The sequence below is a fragment of the Penicillium cataractarum genome (genome assembly GCF_028827025.1).
Source record: "Penicillium cataractarum strain IBT 29864 chromosome Unknown utg000004l, whole genome shotgun sequence".
Taxonomy (NCBI): Eukaryota; Fungi; Ascomycota; class Eurotiomycetes; order Eurotiales; family Aspergillaceae; genus Penicillium; species Penicillium cataractarum.
In genome coordinates, this window is record NW_026622740.1 from 1802001 (window position 1) to 1814394 (window position 12394).

The window sequence follows — 12394 nt, forward strand, 5'->3', positions numbered from 1 at the left end:
GCTTGGGATTGTAGTGGTGCTAAGTAGATAGTATATGCCCCTGTCATATTTTACTTACCTTGCGAAAAGAAATGAAGCGGTACGGCTAAATTCAATACATTTCATTCGGTTCATGAGTCGGCCTGTGTACCATGGACAGTAGGGAAAACGCTGGTATTGGTGAAGATTCTATCTCATATCACATAAAACATAACGTCGGTGAATGAATACGCTTAGGCAAGGAAAGTCTGCAACTTCGCCTTATCCAGGATCTCCGCCTCGATCAAGCGCGCGGTCTCGGAGATCTCTCCGTTGACGCGCTGATAGCGTACCAAGGCCGGCACGTTGTTGACCCTCCACTCCGTGCGGTAGACGTTCTTGGGCTCTTTCCACCTGGAGATAATATTAGCAAGTGCATTACTGAGAATGAATCCTGTATTCTGACGCGTACTTCAATTTATCTCCAACCGAGACGATAGCTACAGTTGGCGCATCGGGAGCGGCAAAAGCAGCATTGATATGCGGCAGCGCGGCACGAACATCAGGGCACCATGGTTGCTTGGTGATGGGATCATCTCCGGAGATGAAAGCAAGGAAGAGCTTGGAGTCGAGACCCTCGGACACTTCAAGGAGCTTTGCGGAGGCCGGCAGGGTGAAATTCTTGATGATAGGCATTTTGGTGGGGCGTTGGAGATGAAACAGGGATGTCGATTTTGGTGTTGATTCAGTTGAAGCGTGGTGCCAGGTGTCCTCAACTGTCCACTGCAGTCATAAAAGTGGGAGATCTTATGCGGTGTGAGTCTTCGGAGAAAATGATGCCATTCCAGTGCTTTGTTGGTTGATCGGCGATTCGGAGGTTTCGTGGAAAGTGGAAATTCTGCAACAACCCGCGGGTACGGCAGATAATAGCGTCTTATCGGGAAATGCATAATATGCCAAGCGTAACTTAGTTGCATCTGCATATCTAATCGCTTTCTACATATAGTCTCAGAATAATGACCATCGAATCTTTACATAAGAAGGCTGTAAGGACTTTTATACCATGTTAGAAGGATTTAACACAGAACATAGAACTTTTCCTGCGTGTTGATTTTTCTTGTGAATGTTTGTTACCGCTATTGTGTACACAAGGTGAGTATTCCCTAATGACCGCTATCAGCCGCGTATACGGGGCCACTCGACGGAGTTAGGTCTACACTGCACGATTTACACATAGCTAGTGAGAACCTGTGATGTCAACACCGAAGATAAGCGGCTTAGAGGCTGGAAAGGTCAAAATTTCCAGTCATAATTATCGAGATTGTATGCAATGAAGCGTGCTCCATTCTGTCCCGCTTATATATTTAAACAGACTAAGTCGTGGCAGTTATCTCCGGTCCTAAGAGGCTGAAGTCCTGATTACCACCAGATTCTAAAACTGCTGCTCATAAAAATGGCGTGGTATACCGAAATCTTGGATTTCTACCTGACTCAATCTTTCGTCTCATAGGTATCTACAGCCATTTCACGCAGGCCGAGTGCTTGTAGATGGCAGACGCCATAAGTAATCTGTTAAACACACTACGTCTATAGGCAAACCAGAGGTGAAAGAATATAAATGGCCTCGTTAACCGCCAGAGACCTTTAGTAGTTATCTAGGAAGTTGATCGTGTCCGTTTTTGTGTTTTTTATCTTCCCAAGATGCTCGATGAACCGCTATTTCGCCTGCAATTCTCAAGAAAGCATGCGATAACTTGAACACATAATGGTGAGGTTCTCGAGTTCTGAAATTTAGTGCTTAGAAGAGGGAACCTAGGGCGATTTAGGTGCCATCTCACGATGAGCTAGTCGCGGTGTCCGTATCGTAACTTTTGCACCCAATCACCAGCTCCAGGCGGGCTCGGCTAGCTGCCGATTTAACCGTTCCCTCCGTTGTAGCTACACTGTTCCCGCCTGATTCGAGTTATCTAGGCATTTTCTAATCCTGCAGTCGTATGTATTTATGCAAGTGTTCAACCGGGATGAACTCCTTTTTCGGCGCCCTTGGCAGAAATGCCGGCCTTTCTTGGCGCCTTGGCAGTGCTTAATATAGAAGGTGACAGGTTAACCCGCTTACCCTGTTGTATACACCAGGTTCCCATTGAGTCTTCCCCGCTTCCTGTTGTCCCAGAACCATCCTAGGGATGTGCCTGCAAACCATTTCTATTATTATCGTCTTGCTTGTTCTTCCCCTTCTTTCCTCTGAGCCTTTCATTCATTCCCGGGCTTAAGCAGATTGAATATGTTCTTGCTTCAGCCCCATGCAAGCATATTCTCGTATAGATACGTAGTCCGCCTCGTGGCTTTAGCACAGCCATCTAGGTAATCAATCTCTGCTGTTAACATCCTTTAGGTGTCTCATAACTTGTTAACCTCAGTTCATCCCACCCTGCCGACAAGCAACCTATAGCCGTAATGTAACCTCGTATACTAGTCTCTGCCCTAATGGCTTCCATTGCAACGACTTACCATTATCTACAAGAACCTGCATTTTTATTGGAGCGGAATACAATTGCATATGGTAATCCAAGGCTGGGAGAAGTTGAAGGGGATATGCATTTGTTGTTTTTGTAGCCAAATTTATCTATCTAGTCATTCCGAAGGTGTATATAAGGAGCATGAAATCCATTCTATTCCCAGATATTCTACAGTGCTTAAAAACATATTCAACCTCTTTACATTCTACCAATATGAAGGCAATCTCTACCATCCTCTGCCTCGCCCTGCCTCTGCTGGCGAGCGCCGCTCCGGGCCTCCAAAAAAGGACAATGTGCAACGTCTTCAATAACGACGGTGCTGTGAAGTGCAGAAGCAAGCCAAACTTTGATGCTCATATAGTCACTACCATTGGAGACGGAGATGCTTGGGACTTTTCTTGCTACAAGTCGGGAGATTGCTATGAGGGCGTCTGGTATGTATACAATCCAATGGTCAAGGAAATTACAGACAATTCTAACAGTGCTTAGCTCATGGGATTACAACTGGGAGTTGAAGTGCTATATCAACGGATATTATACTTCAGATCAATGCAATTCCAGTAAAGCCACCACCTCCTCGAGAATATGGGATTCCGAGACTGACAAGACTTCTATCACTACAGAGAATCTGCCAAAATGTTGAAGTGGGTAGATTTCTACTATTTGGACGAAAATTATTTCCCTATTACCCAGAGAACTAGAAATCTGCCAAGGAGCACAATAAGAAGCAGAGCAATAGCAATGCATTCTCTACGGCTGTGGGGTATGTCCAATATCACAAGAGTCAGCTTGATTTATCATTTATTTTGCACATATTTTCCAATGTACAAATGTTTCTTGTTCATACTGGTTCGGGTCAATAAAATCATTCCGAGATGCACATAACATTCCAACCCTAGCCTGTGGGATTACGGGTAACTCAATAGTGACCTCCTCTTTAATTCCGCAACAAATCATACGTTTTGGGTTTCTATCAATACTAGCCTATGATATTTCCGCGAGTCTACAGAATACATTCATCGGCTCGCCATGTCAGATAAAGTAGTTTGATCAGCCGCGAAAGCTGGTCTCAACCGGAGCAACTCACCATATGCGGAATATTTGTACGGATCCTTCATCGCGGCACATAATTAGAAAGCGAGAACTTAGTGGGGATCTCGTATTCAAGAACACGAGATACAATGATAGCAACCGTCGTGATTAGTGCAATCCTCAAACTAAAGCTCGTATTATTTTAGCGCGACGCCTCCCTCCGGGTACAGAATCAGTGTCAGCAATCTCAGGAACAGAGGTAGCGAGAATCAAAGGTATAAATCTTCTGGATTGAACTTGACCCTTATCATTCTTTGCCACATCCTTTTTCAATCTCAATATAAAGTTTCTGATACAATCGCAGACTCAAAATGTCTTCGCCCGACGGACTTGTCCCTATTATCATCAACCTCGCAGGTCAAACTAGGATCAATGAAGTGGTCCTAGCGGATGAGAACATTGAATCCTTTGAGGTTCTCGCCGCCGGCTTCTACCAGAGCTTGCGCCCCAATATTCCAGAGTTCTACTTGGAGCAGGGAGAACGAACCATCACCAAGATGTGGGTGGAATGGAATCAAGGAGGCGCCAACTTCCTCCCCATGGAGACGGAGATTACCGAGGTCAATCTCCGTGCAGTCCTTCGATTGCTCGCTGTGCGACGAGGCGTTGACATGATTCGCGTGTGGCTGAATGAGATTGATTAAGCTTGGGTACGTCTTAGAAAGCAAATGCATAATTGAAGTGATTTTCGTCTGACCTTTGCCAGTCTCCATTGTTCTTCCATCCGTGTTCGATGAGATACATCTCCACAAGGCTATTTGTCGACGTGAGGAGGTTCATTCCGTGATGGACCCAGCAGAATTGGTGTATTTTACAACTTATCCAAGTCGATGTGAGGGATAGTATTATTATGGAGATTGGGTAGATCCCTATTTTGTACAATTGGTGGATGGTTTCATGGGAATTCAGGTCAATCTAGAACACTTCGTAGGTAAAAGCTGCCACTAATAGACCCATAAGCTGGAGGCACCCCCAGGACTCGAACGAAGTACGCAATGTCTTGGATAAAATTTGAAAGCATAGAGCTACCATTTTTACTCTAATTAGTGACGCTTGCAGCAAAACCGGGTGGCTGAACTCTACTCACGAAGTCCTACTTCAGTAGGAAATATCGCGTGGTTATTTTCCTGAGGGCATCGGGCATCTTCCACCCGACCCAAACTTTCCTATTGACGTCCTAATAAGCTTATTGCCTGTGACTTAAGGAACCAGAATATACAGAATATCTTCGAGGTCAAGAATGAGTATAGGAATTCCTCCCATATTTAGCCACTGGCTTTGTTTTCATACTCCAGGAAAGGAACTGGGTCGAGTTCATGGCATTGGCTGAATTGCACAAATTCAGCGTCAGATAAAGTAGCACGTCTCTGAGTGATTCCAGTCAACGTTCATATGCAGTGGTAGAAGGCATGAGAAAGAAGAGTCTGGGAAAAAGCAAAAAGAGGAGAACAGAGAACAGAGTCTATACTACATACAGAACGGCCAGGGTAGCGATTTTATGTCAAGCATGTCTTGGAATTACGTCTTACTTGAACAGTACAGTTGAATCAAGGATGTAAACCTCTGGAAATTTATACCATTTAGGCAATATACAGTTCTCGATTATCATTAAAAACTCCCCCTCTTCTTCACACCCGATATTTGACATCCATTAGTAGATATTATCATCACTGCAAATGTGAACTCAGCGGCAAATCCCGACTCGACCGTCCAACATACACTCTCTTGGGCGATTTCGTAACCCGCCAGTTTTGCGCCTTGACATCCCAGTTGCTCAAATCACGACGCGTCAAGGTAGCACGGAATGTTGCGCTCTGACCAGGGAGCAGATGAATCCTGTCAAAGTTTCTCAACTGGCGAGGCGGGTTGTCACCCCCGAGATCCACGTAAAGTTGGACGACTTCGTCGCCGGCCACTTTGCCAGTGTTTGTGATCTTTGCGGTGACCTCGTATAGTTCGTCGTAGAGCATGTTGTTGCCACCACTGGCCACCTGGTCTCCGGCGGGATTGAGAGGCTGAGGGGATCCGTCGCGTGCGTGGGGAGGGATGAAGTCTGTACGACCGTATTCGGGATCCTTGGAGGCAGCGCGGAGAGAGACTGTGCTGTTGAGGTAGGGGTAAATGAAGGCCTTGATGTACTTGAATGTAGAAGGGAACTCGTAGGCATTCAGATCTTGGCTTGGTGGCTGTCCGACGGAAGGTGCTTGAGCAGTGGCACCGGTCGTGGGACTGTATGGTCGAGCATGCTTCTTGACAACACGGAGATCGGAGTATTGGAAGGTGGTATAGGAAAGGCCATATCCAAACTCGTAAATTGGCTCGATCCCAGCTTTGTCGAAATGGCGATAGTCAAGGTAGATCCCCTCGGTGAAATCCTGTTGGGGTGCTCTCTGTCCGTTGTTGGGCTCGTACATGATATCTGTGCCATAGTCCTCTCGACTTTTAGCCCAGGTGAACGGAGTGCGACCGGCAGGGTTGACCTCGCCCCAGAGAATGTCCACTAGGGCATTACCGGATTCTTCACCTGGCATGCCTGCCCAGACAATAGCTGTGATATTCGGGTGCTCATATAGATCATTCAGCAGCACTGGTCCGACAGAGTGAAGGACAACGATAGTGTTGTTGCACAGCGAGCTGACAGTGCTAATCACTTGATCGGCGTTTTGCCAGAGTGTCAAATTGTTACGGTCACCCCAATTATTGTCGACAGTGATGTAGCCTTCACCAGAGTCGGCATTTGCAAAGACGATGCAGGTTGCCTCAGGCTGCGAGACAAGGGAGGAAATAGCATTGTCGTCATAGTTGTCAAAGATGCTCTCGTAACGACCACCGTATTCGAGGACCTTGGACTGAATAGCAGAGTCAGGAGTGACCAGGTAAGGGAACTCGGTAGACCCAGATCCCCATCCCATTGCGAGAGTGCCTTGGTCACATCCGCGGTCTGCGCAGCCATTAGGACCCTTGGGGTTCGGCCCGGCATCCTCACCAATGACAGCAACAAACTTGGGCTGCTTCAGAGGAAGAGTGCCAAAGTTATTCTTTAGTAGAACTGTACCCTTCGCGGCAGTCTCACGAATGAGCTTATTATGGTCGCTACGGACATCAACGTGCCAGTTAACCTGCTCGTAATCTTCCTTGCCATAGGCGTATTTAAACCCGTAGGTGTCATGGGTCCAGGCATTGAAATTGACATCTGGTTGATCCTCAATTTTGAGGCCAACTTTAAAGTACGCAGCCATGATACGCATCGCCATGTCATCCAGGCGCCATTCGGGGACTGTGCCGTTCAGAATTGCGATAGTGAGATTAGAGCCCCAGAAGCTCAAGCCGGAATCAAACCCAGTGTCACCCGGCATACTCATGTCAAGTCCAGCCAGGGCTGACGACACTCCAGAGTGGTGGGCACCCCAATCGCTCATGACAAAACCTTGGAAGCCCAATTCGCTCTTTAAAAGCTTGTTGAGAGTCTGACTGTTCTGGCATCCGTAGGAGTTGTTGATCTGAGAGTAAGAGCACATGAAAGAACCCACACCAGCGCGGACGGCATCAGCAAATGGCCACAAGTATAACTCATGCATGGCACGGTCGTCGATATTAGATGAGATAGTATCGGAGATAGTGTATCCGTGACCTGCAGATTCACCAACTTGACGGAAATGCTCCTGCTCGTTTCCAATATAATGCTTAGCACAAGCAATTACTCCGGTATCCTGCATGCCCTTGATAGTCTCGGCCATGGCAATACCGGTCAAGACTGGATCTGGGGAAAACCCTTCCCAGTTACGCCCGCCCTCGGGACTGCGACCAAGGGGACCGGCAACCGGGCCCAATTGAACGGTGACACCCTTGCCCTTGTGTTCCTGTGCCATGGCACGGCCTCGTTGGTAAAGAATTGAGCGATCAAATGTGGCGGCAGCCATCTGGCTAGACGTGAAAGCGGAGGCATAATCCGCGAACCGAACACCTTGTGGTGAATCCTGGGCGCAAAAGCCCTTGAATCCTAGACGAGGAATTGATCCCGTGTTTCCTACACATGGTCCATTTTCCCAGCTTCATAAAGTCAGTGGCTCGTCGCGTTATAAACCAGCAGAGGCTAGAGAAACTTACCCAACACCCGTTGTCAGGTTGATTTTCTCCAAGACGGTGAGCTGCGAGACAAAATCATGGGCTTTCTGATATGCGGCTTCCCAGCCCTCAGCGTGAGGATTCATCCATGGCGATGGGTAGAAAGGCGCTGAGAACGATTCTTTAGCTTGAGGCCCGTGGAGAAAAGCGGGCTGTGAGTAAAACAATTAGTCAAGTCAAAACGCGTCTATTAGCGTGATAACATACCTCGTGCTCTTGCATGGGCTGCGCAGTTGCAGCAACCTGGCTCGCCCATGACGCGACGGCCAGAAAGATCGTAGAGCCTTGCATCTTTCAGGCACTGGGTTATTGTCGACGGAGAGTGTTAAGCCGACCTGGAGGTCCGTCTTGGGTCTCTTGTATTTCAAGTGCTGACAAGAGGGGGCGTGCGCAATGTAGCCATTGAGATCCCATCACATTCTTATATCGCGTCGAGTATTCTCGCGTCCTGGGTCACGTTGTCAAAGGGCGGGATAGGGTGTATCCGCGTGCCCCGAGCTGTTTTTTGTTGGAAGGAGCTTGGACCCTTCATACCTCATAGTGAGGGCTCTCATTCGCGATACTCCACAAGAGTAGGGTCGCAAGCGTCAATCAGTAACAATTCGTACCAGCTTGAGACCCTGATGGTCATCTCCCAGCGGAGCCCGCATAGCCGTACACCCGATTCATTCGAATTAAACAGTCAACTGGTTCAGCGGCTGTTGTGTTCTGTTGTGGTGGGTCGGCTAGCGATGGCGCAAGGTATGTAGATAGCCATCCCTTGTGCATCCCTGCCAAGAATTGTTCCTCGCAGCGTTGACAGGTATGATCGTGGAGATCATCCGATGAAGGAATATAATTCGATATCAGAAGGCAGTCGCTGTAACTTCGGGTAAACTCCGCCAGCGGCATGTTTTCTACTGGGACGAGAATCGTGAAGATGGAGATGTCCCTGCCGTTGATGCAAAAGTGCAGATGCTCCGCTCAAAGCTTGCGTACGCATGACTAGTGTTTCTCCGAGAGCTCATCCATTCTAACAAACATTTTTAAGCTCTTTGATTCGATATTAGGTTCAAATAGCGCACCGGCATCGATTTAACCTTGATATCTCGATACCCGAGTAGTAGTAGTCCAGTGTCAACAGAGGAGGTTCGGAATGTGGCTGCTCATTGGTTGTCGAGGTGGAAATGCGGGGACGGGCCCACATGCAAACAGCCCAAACAAAGGTATCACTATCAAATTATGCAGCATGAAATGGCTCGAAAGTATATTAAGGGTATATCAGATATAAAAAAGATTAGTTTGGTTAATTGTAGAGACAGGAGTTAGAAAAAGAGATCAAAACATCTGGGCTGGCTCAAGTAGAAGTAGTCCAAGCTTCAAGGGTAGAAGACCGAAGAAAGTGTCCATTGGAGTATGGAGGAGGCAAGGTAAAAGGTCTGAATAGCCTCATGGAGCAAATCTAGAGTGTACAGGGGTGTTGAGCAGTGAATATCGAGGAAAGGCAAGCACCTGCCTCTTTGCGCTCTCTTGACGATCCTTAGATCAGTTCCAGTAGTCCCCAAGCACCCAGAACCACCCGTGTCCAAGTGGTAATACTTCTCCACGGGGTGCTTCAAGATACGCTCTGTTGCGGTGGCTTCTTTGGGAGGCATCGGTTCGAACCCCCGGCGTGCTTTACCGGGTTGCTGTGGTGAAGCGATACCACTTGACTCAGGTGGATGAGAGCCCTCCCCAGAGGAAAGAGATGCGCAGGCGGTTTGGGGCCCTTCGGAGATTTTTTTGGCATTTATTAATTAATAATCGTGTTTATTTGCTGTGTATTTGTGCTGCTTTGATTATTCAGTGGATGGTGGTGGCGTGGATCAGCCTTGATATCCAAATCTGGGGCCCCGCACTTTTGATAGCTCCACCACCTTATTTGGTGACCTACCCACCCAAGTTGGATTACAACCTTTAAACACATAAAAACACTATCTCTTAATTGAATAATGTGGCAATGAAAAATACTTGATTCAATTTGAGCTACTTTCGCACCCAAAGCTCATCGTATTTCCGACTGAACACAGCTGCCATCGTCACATCGCGGACCCAAATAGTGACTATTTCTGCGGAGTGATGAAACCACAATTAAATAATTGGTTCCCCAGGTACTCCAGGTCTGATACCATTATAAGTCTATAAGCTGTCAGTCATAGTTATCATTCTTCGGACTTGGGATTTATACTTACAACAGATCCCATAATCTTGTTAGCATCCTTGGCGGTACCACTAACATTACCCAGAACAGTGCCCCCATGGTTTGTAATACCGCGATTGTCGACATTGCCTTGAGTTATAACAATGCTCTGCTCACTAGTCAGCAACTAACAGTAAGATGATTGTTTATCAGAGGAAAACAAACCTGTGCATCCAATCCCCTAACCCCTCCACTGGTCAAACTCTGAGCCTTATCCATTTCCTTAATCCACTGACACAACTTCCCCACAACATTCTTATAATCCGCACTATCCTCATCACGAAATTTGCACATGGCAATATGATCCTTCGAGATTGAGAGAGCATCAACGCCCAGCCAGCTCGCAGACTCCTTGGTCACAATCTTCCCAATCTTGATCCGGCCTCTATACAACGACTCGTCTTCAAAGAAACAGGCCACTTCGAGGAAGGGCTTGGTTCGCGAACGATCCCGCTCTTTCAGAAACTTTGCAAAAGTGTTGTTGATACTTATCAGCTTGGCGGAACTTTCTTCAAGATCGTGGATGTTTTGACTAGCTGTGGTTTTGAAGTAGGACAATATGTCTGCGGCGAAACGACCATATTTCGCTTTAGCGGAGCCGTGGAATGGGGTTCCAAGGAAGAGGGTTCCAATGGTTCTGTCGGCGATTTCTTTGGCGGCTTCGTCGGTGCCGTGTGGTCGGGAGAGGGCATTGGCTACGACGAGGCCGCCTAAGCTGTGTGCGACGAAGATGATGGGACGATCGGTCTAGGTTTGATGATTTCGTTAGAGTGGTCTTGGGTGGTATGAAAGATATTACTCACTGTGTTGGTCTTGCCTCGCAACCCGACTAGAGCATGCAGTAAAGATGACGAGTAGTTATCGATTGTCAAGTCAGTCGAAATGCCCTTCGCATTATCGGGTGGGAAGAAATATGCAAAGTCCGAGTTATATCCAAAGGACACAATTCGTGCCGTGGGACAATCCGTGGGTAGGAGAGTCTTGGGCCAGAACTGGGAGATGTCATCTTGTTTGTATGTCCCTAAGTTACTCAAATTTGATCAGAATATGCCTGATTCGGAAGTAATGGTACAGAGTAGAATAGTCTTGTATTCGAAGGATATGATCAGTGGATCAAATCACTTACATGTGTCGACTCTATCTCCAGAAAGGCCATGAACGAAGACAATACTATAATAGTTGTTAATTGAATTCCTAACTGCGGCACGTTCGCAACGTACTCTACTTTACCATTTTCCTTTGGATCGAAGAGAACATCCCCAAGACCTTCTCTGATAGGCCCGGTAGAGCTTGTGGATTCAGTCATATCGACTCGTATTGGCAAAAGGCCAAAGTTAAAATGACAATGACTCAAGCAAAAGCTAAGTTATCACTAAATATTACAGTTAGAAAGAGGAGTCAACCAGGCTCTAATAAACCTACATTTATGAGTCTCCCCCTCTCAGCCTCAGTCTGTACTAGAATTATGACGCATGCTATCATGCAACTCCTCACGAGGCGTTTATCAGCAACTGCAACCGACATGTGTAGAAAATCTACAATTGGCCGCCATCCCATCCAAACCTCGTGGCAGTCTGCACCTCAGCCCACCAAACATCCCCTCATCTTCAACGAGTCCCAATCCAGCCAATGCCGATGCCACATTAGCGATGCACGTATCTGCAGGATAGCCGTGTGGCTTCCGCAGGAAGGAATCAGCGAGGATTGATAGGCGCCCGGGCTTAGTGGCGGCAGGCTGACGGTCAGCTGCATGGTGATGGAGATGCGGGAAGAACGCCCTGCGCCCGGGTTGTCTGTTTGAGAGCGATCGACCATGCACGAACAGCGAGGAAACTTGAAGCGATGGCGGTGCTTGCGTTCTCTTGTTTTCCCACTGGTTCCAGCTGAGCCTCAGGGCCCTCGGTCGCGACTTGCATCGACTCGAGACGATTAACTCATCACTGTTGACTATCGAGCATGATGGCTAGTTCATACTTCTGTATGAACAATCTGTCGATGATATCTTTTTTCTTGGGTTTCAACATATCTTGATGGATGAGGGAGAAAGCTGATCTTGTCATCGCTTCCTCCCTCGGGTCCAACCTAGCTTGATCGCATGGCAGACCCGCCAACCCCTCCCCACACCCCCGCCAGCTCGTCCAAAGGCACATCAAATGTCAACCAGGGGAATGTAGATAACAGGGATATCGCGAACAACGGAGGGGTCGTCGCTGGAAATGTTAACGGGTTCAACACGATAGTCGGTAATCTTTGGGCCTGACGAATTACCTGCTGCATATAGTTACTGATCAGGCCAGGAACCTTGAATCTAACCGTTCATTCCGCGAATGAACTCACGAATAATATCCAAACGTTTACTGCTCGCGTTGCAACGGCTGCCGAGAGGTTAAGGGATGTTGAAACCCGGATTCTAGCGACATCTCATCTTCTGGGTAGCATTCGCGAGTTAGTTATTTCGCGAGCAGCGAAGGAGAATATCAAAATC

At 47.5% G+C, this 12394-nt stretch overlaps 5 protein-coding genes across 5 annotated transcripts; 1 reads left to right on the forward strand and 4 right to left on the reverse strand.

Moving 5' to 3' along the window:
- Positions 1-212: 212 nt before the first annotated feature.
- On the reverse strand, positions 213-654 carry N7496_005205 (uncharacterized protein; the record flags this gene model as incomplete). Its single annotated transcript, XM_056698134.1, has 2 exons — positions 213-372; positions 431-654. 2 exons carry the CDS (start codon positions 652-654, stop codon positions 213-215), a joined length of 384 nt encoding a protein of 127 aa, XP_056556659.1.
- Positions 655-2687: 2033 nt separating this feature from the next.
- On the forward strand, positions 2688-2963 carry N7496_005206 (uncharacterized protein; the record flags this gene model as incomplete). The annotated part of the gene is made up of 2 exons (XM_056698135.1): positions 2688-2908; positions 2957-2963. The coding sequence occupies 2 exons, from the start codon at positions 2688-2690 to the stop codon at positions 2961-2963; spliced, it is 228 nt and encodes a 75-aa protein (XP_056556660.1).
- Positions 2964-3949: 986 nt separating this feature from the next.
- Positions 3950-4346, reverse strand: N7496_005207 (uncharacterized protein; the record flags this gene model as incomplete). The annotated part of the gene is made up of 2 exons (XM_056698136.1): positions 3950-4211; positions 4264-4346. The coding sequence occupies 2 exons, from the start codon at positions 4344-4346 to the stop codon at positions 3950-3952; spliced, it is 345 nt and encodes a 114-aa protein (XP_056556661.1).
- Positions 4347-5233: 887 nt separating this feature from the next.
- Positions 5234-7982, reverse strand: N7496_005208 (beta-glucosidase; the record flags this gene model as incomplete). Its single annotated transcript, XM_056698137.1, has 3 exons — positions 5234-7616; positions 7674-7843; positions 7899-7982. 3 exons carry the CDS (start codon positions 7980-7982, stop codon positions 5234-5236), a joined length of 2637 nt encoding a protein of 878 aa, XP_056556662.1.
- Positions 7983-9800: 1818 nt separating this feature from the next.
- On the reverse strand, positions 9801-11215 carry N7496_005209 (lipase family alpha/beta hydrolase; the record flags this gene model as incomplete). The annotated part of the gene is made up of 6 exons (XM_056698138.1): positions 9801-9848; positions 9902-10018; positions 10075-10656; positions 10713-10930; positions 11036-11079; positions 11130-11215. The coding sequence occupies 6 exons, from the start codon at positions 11213-11215 to the stop codon at positions 9801-9803; spliced, it is 1095 nt and encodes a 364-aa protein (XP_056556663.1).
- Positions 11216-12394: the final 1179 nt, after the last annotated feature.